Here is a 13,462-nt window from a genome sequence, read left to right on the forward strand (position 1 = left end):
TTTCCAGGCTCTCGGCCTCGCGTAGAAAGGTGCTGGCCCAGGTAGTAAATGGCCGTCAGCTGTGATTGTATGGCCATCAGCTGTGCCTAGTTGGCGGTCAGCTGTAACCAGTGAGCCATTGGCCACTAATATAACTGCTGTGGCTACGCTAGCAGAAAATGGGGGCTAACAAGATGGTGGCTGAGCCTGCAAGCGGTGCAGTTGCGGAGGGTTGCGAACAGTGTGGCTCCTGCTTCCTGTGTCTCCAACCCAGCCACCAGCGAGAATATAGTGTTGTAACTCCGCTACCTATGGCTCCATGGGTGTGCCTTTTTGGCTTCATCACGTCCTGAGTTCTTATGTGGGGAGCGGGAGCTGAGACCCCGCATAACACCTTGCAGGAGACCCCGCAAGACACACACCAACTTCAAACCTGTAAGTTCACCTGTTTATAAATCCTGCCACCTATAAATCTATATATAGATTATATATCTATAATCTGCCTATATATCTGCCTCTTCCTCGATCTCTCCTTGGCCCTCTGCGTCGGGCCAATTTACCATCCAAGACGTGTGGCGTCAGCTGGAAGCAGTCGTCTGGACCGCAGAGCGGAGGGGCCAGCTGAAGGCTCTTTAGCGCAAGCTGCAAGTCATGTCTCAAACTGGTGTGTGCCTTAACCCAGTAGACCCTGTGCCATGTCACCTCCCTTCCCGCTGGCTCCACAGGTTGACCATCCAGCCCCACAGCCATGATGAGAACATGAGTGAGAGGCAGAAGCAGGGGCTGTCTGCCGAGCTGTCCCCAACCCAGCCAGCGTCAGCCACCCAGAAGATGCTCAAGGACCAGGACTGGATGTCAGCTCATCGGGCTCTTCATCCAGCTGTCCTGTCCTCAAGCTGTTGCCCCAGCACTGTGAGCTTGTCACAGCCCCAATGACCTGGAGAGGGACGTCTCGCGGCTGTGCCCGAACACGGGACCTTCAACTTGGGGGCTCCCTGTCCTCCAAAGACTCAATTGTCCCGCGTCGGTCTTCAGCGTATGGCAGAGAAAGATGACAATGAGGGCAGAGGGCTCGGATCTGAATCCCTCCTGATCAAAGTGAAGGCCAAGCTCAGCCAGGAGAAGGCACAGGATCAGCTGAAGGGGGTGGGGCAGCCGAGCTGTGGTCCTGGGCCAAACCGGTGGTGAGCAACACTGGCAGTGAGGACGCTCGGGAAGTGGCGTGCGGAAGGCTGAGCCCCTCCTTCCGGAGCCCAGCTGTATCCCTAGCAGCAGCACATGCAGTTTCAGACTTGGAGTAAAACTGTATAAATGAAAATCTTCCATATTTATGTGGCAAGGAACATGGAGGACTATTTGTGTCTGGCCCTGTTCTGGCATCAGTGGCGTGTGGTAACAGCATTAATTGTTTAAAACAAGAATTTTGAATCAGGGAACATGTGACACCTGCTTTTCTTTCCTTTCCTGGCAGTGCTATTGGAGCCGCACTTTGGAGTGGCTGTAGCCGTCTACTCCTCATACTGTATTTTATTGGGCAGGTCAGACTCGCCGGGTCCTGGGGTCCACAGGCCTGGTGGGGTATGACAGTTTCACTGGATGTCAAACAGTAATAAACTGACAACAATACAAAATGGCAGAGCCTTTCACTGCGTGTGCAAGTTGGATTCTCATTTTGTAATCACAGTTGAGCAAAAGAATACAACTCACCACCCCATGGGTCATCTGGCTGCACACATCTTCCCTATGTGTAATGCATGTGACAGCAGCCCTGCCATCTCCACCGCCACAAGTGACTCCTTTCGCCTGCTGGTTCCTAGATGCAAGCACGCCACAGTTCTCAGACATCACCCATACTTTGCAACCCAGTGGAACACTTCTTGTGTTCCCTTTTGAGTGTCCCTTTTGGGGACCAGGACTCCAGCCTTGCAGAGTCAAAACTTGGGAGGACAGGAGTTTCCCCAGTGGACTGCTAGGAGTGATGGTCATTGGAGCCACTCCTGTTTCCACCCCTCGGGGTTCAGACTCATGTATCCTTCCTATTGGGAAGGTCTTGAATGGCACCCCATCTTCACAGAACGTTACCTCCAACTTGGCCCTTCAGCTGTGCCTTTACCTGGCTGTCGCAGTGCTCTCCCTGGCAGTGGGTCCCACTTCCTGCTGTGTGACGTGCACTCCTGCCTGTCCTTTGCTGTAAATTGAATCCCTTTTGATGTGACGCCATATGGCACCTGTGCCACTGACACAAGCATTAAGCCCTTGCTGGCGACACTGTGGGCAGGGAAGACAAACTTACACATGGAATATGAATCTATGTCTGAAAATGTCTGGGGTGATAACGTTCCAGTACAGTAAATTTGGCTGGTTGAGCTTCTTGATGAAAGGAGCCATAATGGAAGCTCAGCTTTGGGCTTTTGCTGGCAGGTCAGACATTCAGTGACAGCTAGCGGCTAGACCAGTTTTAGTCAAAGAACCTGCACTGTTGGGCCCGTGAGTGGCCTCCAACTCCACCTGGGCCATTTTGTCCTTGTACCTAGTACTGGGGTTGCTGTCCAACGGCCACTGGGCAAGTCATTCTGTCTACTTGACTGTTACTTTCCTAGATGTTCTCCAGGTCCCTTGGCACTTTCTACAAGATCATCGCAGTTGGTGCCTCTTCCGGTCTGTTTACCCACAGACCTCCTTGTCCCCAACTTCCAGGTGTTTTCCTGCAGGCCTTTAACCAGTCACCCAGGCCACTCAACACTGCCCATAAGTCCACAGTCTCCTCTTGGGCCATTTCTTACACAAAAAGTGGATGCCTAGCAGCTCTGCTGGCAGGATATGCCCTTCTCAGTGTCATTCAAGGCCACCCGAGTAAGGCTGTCACATAGACTCCATCCGCTCATTCTGAACTCACATGCCACGCTGACCCACCTAGGAACCATGCTCAAGTTTTCCTCCGTCGACTGGTCATAAGGCCTCTCCCACATGGTCGCAGGTGTGAGGTGGCAGAGCGGCCCTGACACAGGGGCAGTAGGTACCATGTGGGTCTAGGACCACCTGTTCTGCACTCATTTGTGACCTCCGTACATTCTTACACTCAATCTTGAACGTACTACTTTCATCTCATGATGGACTGGTGACTTTGACAGAACCTACCTCAGAATGGGTGGATTGGGCTGCAGGGTCACTTGGTATCCCCATGTCAGGTGTTCCACCTCTACTGGGACACAGTAGCCCACCCAGATATTTCTTTGCCAGAGGCATGTCATTCCCAGCCTGAATGGAATGGCAGAGCTTCAGGACCCTGCACTGTGCAGCTGCTACTTGGATGTACCAGAAGCTCCCACAGGCAGTACCACCTGCTGGTCCGTCTGGTCCAGGCGGCAGAGTCGCTTGCGTCACAGCTGTAACCCATCACACTTCTTGTCCTGGCTCGTGTCGTCTTCCGAATCACCCAGTGTCTGGGCCAGAGCAGTATTCCTAGGTGTGCAAATGCTGCTTCCAAAACCTGAACAGTCCCAACGGTGCAAGATGCAATAATTGTCCTTTATTTTTAAAAGGGATGCCCGAGGGCACTGCTGACCACTGGGCCCTTAAACATGTTATGGATGTAGCAGGTCCTCGAATTTTGGTAGGGTTTATCTCCCACTCTCTGGAACACCTGTGTTTCAGCAAGGTCTCCAGCATCTTCACCTCATGCTCATCTGCCCAATCCATGTGACATCATTGAGGTAATGGAACAATGTAACATAGTCCAGGACATCTAGGGCCTCCTGTTCTCTTTGGTCTATGAAAAGGCAGGAGGTGGCACAGCCTTTGGCAAAATGGTTCTCTTTGTTACAGCTGAGTGTGGAATTTCTGATCCTCTTTTCTGATAGGACAGAAAGGAACACACCAAATCAACAGCCACCTGCCACATCTGGCACAGGCTGCCATTAGGCGACTTGGTTGAGTTTGCAGTGGTATACTGTCATCTTCCAGGATCCTTCCAATTTCTGGGGGGTCGTGCTCGTGCATTAAAGTTTGGGGGACTACCTGAAAAGTGGGTGCAACTCTGCCATTCCCACCTCTGGATGTGACCATTTTGTGATCCAGGTAGGGATGGGGCAGTTTCAGAGGGCTCTGCTCGGCCTTTCCTACTGTGACGGCTCTAACCCTACATGTCAGGGACCCAATGTAAGAGAAGTGTTAACTGCCAAGTATGTGAATGTCAATTACTCAGCTGGGGACTCAGGAGATGACCACAGGCCCAGTGGACCTACTGCAAGCTGGACCTTGGGCAAGACTCCATTATTTCCTAGCCATGGTATGCAGCCCCTGTGATGGGGCCACGACAATGACTCAGGTGTCTAGATATCAAGGTCAATTCAGACCCTGGGCCCATCAGTCTTCAAAATGTTTGGCTACCAACTTTAACCCACGGTGTAATTATCAAAGGAAATGGCCATTGGACCCTTTGGAAAAGGACTTGGGGATTCATTTGTGTAGATTATGGGGTCCTTCTTCATATCTGGCCATTCAGTAAATGGGTTCCATGTCTGAAAACTGACTCAGCTCCAGAAACTGGGTGTGGGATTGTGATTTTTTATTGGGCAGCCATCTTGATTTTCCTAGTCATGCATCCCAGACTTTTTCCTGCTGGTAGTATCCTCAGCTGCCCATCTGTTTTGCCTGTAGAGATGCCATGTTTTATTAACCGTTTCTGTAACTCTACAGGTCAGGCTCCCTTGGCTGCCACTCAGACCTTGCTGGCCAGTATAATTGCGACCCTCTGACCTGTCAGTTCAGTGCCGCCTCCCGGCCTTGTTTGTCTTCTGACCGACCATGTCATCCCCATTGCTATCACCCAGCCAAGTTATGGAGCATTCTTTCCTACCGTTAGCTCTTGCCTAGAGGTGAGCCACCACTGAACATTCTCGTGACATCAGTGCCCCTTTCACCAGCCCGTCTCCTTGGACTTTGTAAATGTGTTCTTTATGCCTGTATGTTAAGTACAACCACCAGTGGATCTTCAGGAAGCACGAGTATATAAATCTCAGCACACTCATACCCCCGAGCCTTTTAACTCCCGTACACAAGTCCACCACAGCTATTCTGTCATTTCAGCTTTCCTTACTGAAGGCCATAGCTTTTTCCATGTGTAGTGTTCTAAAAATACAGCTGCAAATTCTTTGATCCTCTTCCCTTCAGAACATGGAGTCTACTCCCTCCCCCCCTTGAATACAGGTGAAATTTAGTGACTCACTACAAATAGACAGGAAGTGGCCGAAGGCTAGTTCACAAAAAAGGCTGTGGCCTTCCTTTGTCTTTGGACAATTGCCTTTGGAACCCAGCCATCATACTGTGTCGAAGCCCAGGCCACAAGGAGTGGCCAAATGTGGGTGTGCTGGCTAACATCCCCTATCTGGGCTCCAGCATGAACTGTCAGACATGTGAGTAAATGAACCTTCAAATCACTCCAACTTCCAGCCTTCAAGCTGCTCCAATGGGGGCCCCAGATACTGTGGAACAGAGATGAGGCCTCCTCCCCGTGCCCACAGTAACCTAGAGAGATGATACAGGCATCCCTTGGAGATACAATGGGGGGTGGTTACAGACCATTGCAATAAAGCAAGAGTCACAATAAAGTGAGTCGCGATCTTTTTGTTGGTGGAGGGTTTTGCCTTCAATTTGTAAAAAACACAACACCTGCAAAGCACAATAAAACGAGCTATGCCTGTAAATGGGCCTTGGTTTAAGCCACTAAGTGTGTAGTGACTTGTTATGTAGCAACAGAAACACCATCATCCTAGAAGCCATCTTTTGAACAAGTCTGCACACCAGTCCTGGGTGTTAAATCCAGTATCTTAAAGGGTTGCTCCTAAGTCAGTAAATTCTCTACCCCGTTTTCCATTCAGCTCCCTTCTGACTCCTGCAGGGGTCATGCTGGTGAATTAAAGATATTGGGGACCACCACTCATCAAGCACATCATCCAGCCCAACACGAACTCTCCCAGCTCCTGGTATACCTAATGGCTGGGTCTTATAGCTTGTTATTGGCTGAACTGTATCCCCTCCACTCTCCAAAAGATGTTGAAATCCTAACCCCCAATTCCTGCGAATGTGATCTTATTTGGAAATAGGGTCTCTGCAGATGATCAAGTTAAGATGAAGTCAGTAGGATGGGCCCTAATCCAATGACTGCTGTCCTTATCAACAGAAAGTTTGGACACAGAAACCGACACATGTATAGAGGAAAAGCCACATGAAGATGAAGGCAGAGATTGGTGTGATGAATCTACAAGCCAGGGAACACCACAGGTTGTTAGCAAACCACCAGAAGCGAGCAGACAGGCATGGAACAGATTGTCCCTCAGAGCCCTCGGAAGGCAGCGACCCTGCTGTCACCTTGTTCTGACATCTAGCCTCCAGAAATGAGACAACAAATTTCTGTGAAGGTATCCAGTTGGTGGTGCTTTGTTACTGCAGTGCAAGCAACTAATATACAAATCTTTTGAGGGGGAGAGGGGTAGAGTCCCTTTTCTATCTCATCATGCTTCCAGCTGAATTATGCTAAGAAATAACAATCATTATACATTTAGTGACCAATAGGTGGGGACATGTGAGCCACATGGGTGGGCGCTAAAGGTTCAAGGTTATCTGGGGAGTCAAAATCTTTGAGGGCACCATCCCAGGTATCAGTTCCAACCCGTGTCATGGGCCCAGCTTTTCCCAGCACCAAATTTGGCATAACTGCCTTGACTGGGCATTTACCATCTCTGAGGTATGAATTCCTGGGCAGGGACCTTGTCTTGTCGAAATGTAGGAGATGAGGGTTTCTTTACATGGAACCAAAGAGATCTGTGGCTTTCAAGTAAGTGCCTGTTGCCAGCCATCAGTTGTCCACTATTCTGAAGGGCATCAGTGGTAAGGACCAGACAGACACCCAGTGGCATTATCCTTCCTTACAGCTCCCACTTCCACCGTGTGTAAAAGGCCTAACACATCATCCACCCACTGGTGTATCATCCCATTCGCTTCAGTGAGTCACTTCCTACGGCAACACTGCTGAAAAAACTGACATTCCATCACCACCTGTGCGCGGGGCTGTGTTTCACCCACACGTGGCGTGAGCAGCCTCAAACCCCAGTGTATCACCTGCTTTCACACTCCTGATACCTGTTGCTGGATGGTTTCTCCAGAAGCCGATGCTGAGATGGAGTTCGTGGGACACGGTGTTTGTCTGGCATCAGCACCTGTGAAGGGAGGGCAGGGTGCAGATTCGGGCAGAGCTTTAGCCTGTCTGGTGTGCTGGGGAGCAAGCGCTGCTCGTCACAGGTGTTCGGTGCTCCTGCCTCAGTCACCTGATGAGGGCGCCACAAGGTGACGCGTGTACTCGCATTCACTGAAGTCCGCCCCTGCAGCATGCAGACACACTTCCTGTACCTGAGTGGGGGACGACCCATTCGGGCTCCTGTGGGTCCCTCAGCTCAGCTCCACCAAGCGCCCCGGCTCCTGACGTCTCGTCCCGTCTGTCCTCCCACTTCCCAAGGTCACCTCATGGTCTCAAGTGGCTGCTGGAGCCCCTTCTGGTCAGTACTACACCTTCCAAGGCTGCTTTGAAAAGCAAGTGAGTTAGACATGTAAAGGCCTGTGGGCAATGCCCGGCCCACGCGGGGTCTAAGTGGGCAAGAATGCCAGGCAAAGCGTTGAGTGTGCCCAGGATGTCCCAGCAGCCCCGTGAGGGCAGTACGCCCACGTGGTGGGAAGGGTCCCCGACCCCGGCACCAGGGGACGGGCGCAGCCCCGCTCCAGCCCGAGACCCCAGCACCGGGAAGCCGTCCTCGCACAGAGGCTCTCCGCGATCACGCCGCCGGGAATCCGGAACCAGGCACAGGGTCTGTGGCGAGTGATGCTCTCCTGCCGCTCCCAATAGGAGCTCGGAGCGACCTCGCCGCGCCCTCGGAGCCAATGGGAGCGAGCCATCGGTGTTGCTGGGCGGGTCCGGGACGCCCTGCCTCGCCCGCGACCCGACGCGCACGCGCGCTCCCTCTGGCCCTCCCTGCCGCGCACGCGCTCTCCGTGCAGGGCCCGTCGGGCTGTCGGGGGCGCGCGGGGCGGCGTCGGGGGCAGCCGAGAAGGCGCTCGCGTACGTGCCCGCGCCCGCGTACGTGCCCGCGCCCGCGTACGTGCCCGCGCCCGCGCTCGCGCCCGCCCCGGTGCGGACTCGCTGGGCCGCGCCCCTGCCCCGCTGCCGGTGCTGCCGTCTCGGCGATGCGGCTCGAGCGACGGGGCCGCCGCCAGGCCGGGCCCCAGCGCTGACCGCCGCCCGCCCGGCGCCAGCCATGGCCGAGCGCGGCTGCCCGCTGGGGGCCGTGGCGCTGCCCGCCGCGGTGCGGGAGAGCCTGGCGGAGCTGGAGCTGGAGCTGTCGGAAGGTGAGCGGCCCCCGGGCCCGCGGCCCCGCGCGCTTCTCCCGCCGCCCGGCCTGCCGACCCCGGGGCCGGCCGCGGGCCTCGCCTCCTCCCCGAGGACCGGGTAGAGCGGCGCCTGCCCCCGTCCCTCGACGGGACGTCTAACAGTGAAAAAGGACGTCCGACGACCGGCTGCGCGGAGCCCGGGCTCCCAGGCGGGCTTGGCGGTGCGCGCGTGGACTCCGCCGCCCGGGCCTGCGCCGCTCGCCCTGCTGGGCGGCCCGAGGCCGAGGGGCGCCGGCTTCTCCTGGTTTGGGGCGGAGGCGCCTTTTCAGCCTTTAGCGCCCGTGTCCCCGAGTCGTGGCTTTGGCGTGGGCGGGGAATTCTTGCCCGTTTCCCGAGCGCGCCGGCCGCTTTCGGGAGGGAGGTGCCGCCGGTGCCTGTTCTACCCACGATGCTACACCTTCCTGCCATTGTCTCCGATTCAGCTTCAAGTTTTTAAAAGTTCTGTGACCTGTGGCACTTTTTTTTTTTTAATGGAAATGCAGTAAGAAGTGGGTGGATTTGAGCATTGAGTAGATGCTCTTGGGAAGTGTGAAGAAGCCGAATTAGAAATGGTTCTTAAAAAACATGGTTCTGACCGGAACCACTGCCTTGAATTTGTCAGAGCCTCTGATGGGGAGAATCGCGTGGCTGCGGGGCAGCCTCTCTGCGTTTCCGACGCCTTGCGGGCCGTCCGCCTCGGGTTCTGCGCCAGTGGGTTCGCGATTCCCACAGTTCACGTGCTTGAGTGCTTTCTAGGAGGTGGCAGTTACATAAGATTGGATTCTTTCCTGAAAGAACTTCATAGTTTGTACACTAAACAAATAAAGCCAAGTACTTCAGGGAAAGAAATGCTTCTGGGCTGCTGAATCTGTCTGTACCATTGTCACTTTGGACCTAGGCGGAGGTGGCCTAGATAAAGGCTGTGGGTTGTAGTCGGACAGGACCCTGGAGATGGGCCGGGGGTGCACAAAGTGTTGGAGGGAGAGGACAGCATAGTGCAGTGGCAGCCAAGGGCACGGGGGCCTGGCTTCTGTCCCAGCTCCTGGACTGGCCTGACACCTTCCTTTTGGCCCAAATAGGTCAGCGATTGCTCGGGCACAGTCATGCTTGGCCTCGCTCCCAGGGTGTTTCCACGCCTTTGACGTGGCCTCTTTAGTCTGTGTTGTGATTGGGGTTGACGTGGGGCCTCCCTGTCGGACTTAGACATGCTTTGCGATGGGGACTGTCTTAGGCAGGTTTTTGGCGTCTTCACACGGTCACTGACATCTGGTCAGTCTCCATGAGTCTCCACTGAATTATAACATCTCTCAACGTGGTCTTGGTCAGCTATGCGAGGAGGTGAGCACCAGCCTGTGGATGTCACACCGTCCTTGTGGAATGTCAGTCCCTGTGTGAAAGTGCTTTGTTTATATAATTGGTGACGAAGCAGTCCTCCAGCAACCCAAGTTACTTTTGTCATTATTATTTCTGTATCTTGATCCAGTAGAAGTGGAAGTGGGATTCACTTTGTCCTGTGGCCTCCCCACCCCACCCCACCCAGCTTGGGGGGGGGACAGAAACTTCTAATTCAGAATCAAGTAATGTCATGACAGGACGACTTCACTGCACTCAGGTCAGCAGAATGAGCAGCTGCTCAGAGCTTAGCTGGCACTGGAGGAGAGTACACAGAGGCAAGTCGGAGGCTGGCAGTGAGTGGCAGCTACCTGGACCACCCAGAAGGTCCTGCACAACTTACGGCCCCTGTGCACCAGCAGTGACAGGGTGAGCGTATGCTTCCAGGTGGCCTGTTCTCCAGCTTCTTCCCTGGTCTGTCCCGTCCATCCTTGTCATAGGGGCTGTCCCTCAGGGAAGGTTCCCGTGTCAGAATGCACTGATTTCTTCCCATGGGGCTTTCGAAGAGGAAAGTGAAGCACCACTGTGTTTCTTCTTGCATTCCTGGCTGGCTCACCCTTCTTGACTTCGGGGTCCTTCAAACTGAAGATGAAGGGTCAAGCTGCACAGAAGCTCACTCTCCCTAGACTCCCCCACACAATTCATGAACACAAGAATTCACACACGTGGCCCCTCCAAGCACATCAAGATGTCCCAGGATGAAAAGGGGGTTATTAGAGTATAACCTTGAATTTTTAAAGGAAGAATTAATTCCCAAACACCTGTGCTTTACCTATTACTATATCCAATTGCCTTAGATACACCTCACCCTGATTTGCGTTCAGCTCCTTATCAGGGCTCTGAATGGCTTTAAAACTGGGATAATGGTGTAAGATTTTCTCTGTTCCAGTGGCCTGCAGTGGTTTGGGGGAGGAAATTTCTACACAATAGGCTGCATTTGTCCCACTCCTGTTTCTTTATTCTGATTAATAGATCTGTCGGCAGCTTTAACTTTGGTTTCTTGTTTTCCTGTGTTCTGATAATTCAGGCCCCACTTGGATGGAGTCAAAGGAAAAGGGGAAAAGTTCGTGGGTGTAGCGGAAGGGACTTCTTTTACCTAGTGTTTTTTTCCTGTTTCTTTCATTTCTAAAATTTGTGATATAGTTAGTTTTCAATATGACAGCCTGATACTGCCTTCACAGCAATAAACGTTGGTTGTGCTTCCTAAATATTTTGTGGTGAATTAAAATTCTTGTGTCCAAATTCATTCGACGGCCCAAACCAGGCCCAGACAGCCTGTTTTGAGCTTATCCTGATCATCTCTGATGTGGCTATTTTCTTGAAATTTCTCATCACACTGGCGCCTTCTTTTGGAGTTGTTGCCCCTTTTTGTTTTTTGCATTTGTTATTAATATATATTAATTCATTCAGTAATTGTGGCCTACTGGGTGCTAGGTCAATGCTTCAGCTGTCAGAGGTCCCATTTAGCTGTTTCTCCATTGATCATAGGCTTTGCAAAATGTTGTGTTAAAGTAATCAGAGAAATGAAACAAGTCAGGAAATGTTGGGTCCAGGGGAGTCTCCCTCCTGCTCGGCGGCCTCTGGTATCTTTTCTTGTGTTTCCTTCCAGAAGCAATCTGCCTGTGGTTCCCAAACCATGGTTCACACACCTCTGGGGGTCCCTGAGCCCCTTTCTGAGGAAAGACTGTTTTCATAACAATTCAGAGATGGCATTTGTTTTCTCTGTGTTTGTACTGATGTTACAAAAGCAGCGTGGGTACCACTGCTGGTGCCGTAGGACAAATTGTGGCAAGAGCCCCAAGTCACGGGGCGTTTTTCACCACCTCCCCACCTGCATTAAAAAAGGCCACTTTTACTTAAACATGTCCATCCTTGATAAAACAGTGAACAGTAATTTTCTTCAACTTTGACCCTCAAGTACTCATTTCTTTTGTCCTCTCCTTGAGGAAACGAGAAGAGCACTTCACCAAGAGGTCCAGGGCCTACACTGAGGGGCTGTGGTGCAGGTAGAGCTGCCAAATGAATGACCGTTTTTGTAGTAGAAAGGCATTTTTACTTGAAAAAACGGGTGGCAAACTGCAGTTATTCAGACGAGTGTTTGGTGGACATTTTTCTGTAAAATAAATGGAGAACAATTGTCAGAATTTATGGCCAATGATAATGTTTATGCTTTTAAGCAAAAATTACAAATGTGAAAACTTTTATTTGTGACTTTGAGCATGACAAATTCCCAGTACTTACAGACTTTTTGATAAGATCAGTGGCAATATTAATGAATGTGCGTTGTTTATATTATTTAATGAAATGTGTCAACATTTGGAAGATCTGCATAATTCTGCGAACAAGGATTTTCCAGATGATCAAGGTATCACGTTGCAAGTTCGTGCCTGGATACAAGATCCATTGGAAAAGTAGACCAGTGGATTGTGATGTCACAGTGAGAAAAGCTGGTCGATGTGGTTGTACTGTCTGCTTTGCAGCCGTCCTGTACGAAACCAGCACTTGCTCATGTTGGCGTGTCCACAGCACAGTGGAGAGTGTCCACAGCAATCAGGAAAAGCTGCGGCACGCTCCGCCCTTGTCCAACGTGGGTCTTCATGAACTTCAGCCACAGCCACATATTGCAATACGCGCAACGCCGAGGCAGATATGAGAATCTAATTGTCTTCTCTGAAGCCAGATATTGAAGAGGCCTGTAAAAGTAAACCAGTACCTGTACGCACTAAATGTTTTTGGCTTTGGGAATCTATTTTTTTAATAAAAAAGATTTATGTTAACATGGTGGGTAGTTATAAAATTTTTAAGTGATTTAAATATTTTTAAAATTTCACAGCTTTAATTTCTTTTTTCCCCCCTTCTTCCGCCTCCCCACCCTGCTATGGTTCAAGCCATTGTTTCTTAGTCTAATTGTGTAGGACACAGCTCCCGGTTCCTCACCAGTTGGTCAGCTGCTCCCAGCAGCTCAGGCAGCTCTCGCCGGCTGCCGGCCAGTCACGTTGGCTGCGGGTCTCTCCTGGCAGCCCACAGCAGCCCACTCCGACCTCACGGCAGTCCAGCTGCAGGGAGAGCTGTTGTTCACAGTCTTTGCTGTAGAGGGCACAGCTCACTGGCCCACGTGGGAATCGACCTCAGCTGGCGACCTCAGCCTTAGGAGCCCCTGAACCACCTGAACCACAGGGCCGGCCTAGCTTTCATTCCTAATATGGTAAATATTGATAGATGTGACCCACACACAGAAAAGCTCTTGGGAGGGCCTCAGTAATTTTAGGAGTATGACGGTCCTAAGTCCCAAACCTTAGAGAACTGTGTTGAACAGTAACCTTTGCAGCTGGACCCTTTTCTGAAAGAAAGAGTTTACTGGGTGTGGGGACAGAGCCCCAGAAAGCAGTTTCCAGGCTCTCGGCCTCACATAGAAAGGTGCTGGCTCAGGTAGTAAATGACCATCAGCTGTGATCAGATGGCCAGCAGCTGTGGCTAGTTGGCCGTCAGCTGTAACCCGTAAGCCATTGGCCACTAATATAACGGCTGTGGCTATGCTAGCAGGAAATGGGGGCTAGCAAGAGCGGATTGCAGAGAGGCGGATGCCGCCGGTGAGAATATAGTGGTATGACTCCCCTACCTATGGCTCCGTGGGTGTTCCTTTTTGGCCTCACCATGTCCTGCGTTCTTATGT

The 13,462-nt window shown here is 52.0% G+C and overlaps 1 protein-coding gene across 3 annotated transcripts in view; it reads left to right on the forward strand.

Annotated features, from left to right (window-relative positions):
- Window positions 1-8,137: 8,137 nt before the first annotated feature.
- The window catches only part of DIP2A (disco interacting protein 2 homolog A), an 86,263-nt gene continuing 80,938 nt past the window's right edge, over window positions 8,138-13,462 (forward strand). For 2 of the 3 annotated variants that reach the window (XM_081077849.1, XM_081077851.1), the window contains exon 1: window positions 8,154-8,376. In XM_081077849.1, coding sequence (XP_080933975.1) covers window positions 8,286-8,376 — 91 coding nt within the window. In that variant the 5' untranslated portion in view covers window positions 8,154-8,285. Of the gene's footprint in view, window positions 8,377-13,462 lie in introns of all 3 variants that reach the window. The other variant, XM_081077850.1, reaches the window with a different exon arrangement.

Source organism: Rhinolophus hipposideros, assembly GCF_964194185.1.
Source record: "Rhinolophus hipposideros genome assembly, chromosome: 2".
NCBI lineage: Eukaryota > Metazoa > Chordata > Mammalia > Chiroptera > Rhinolophidae > Rhinolophus > Rhinolophus hipposideros.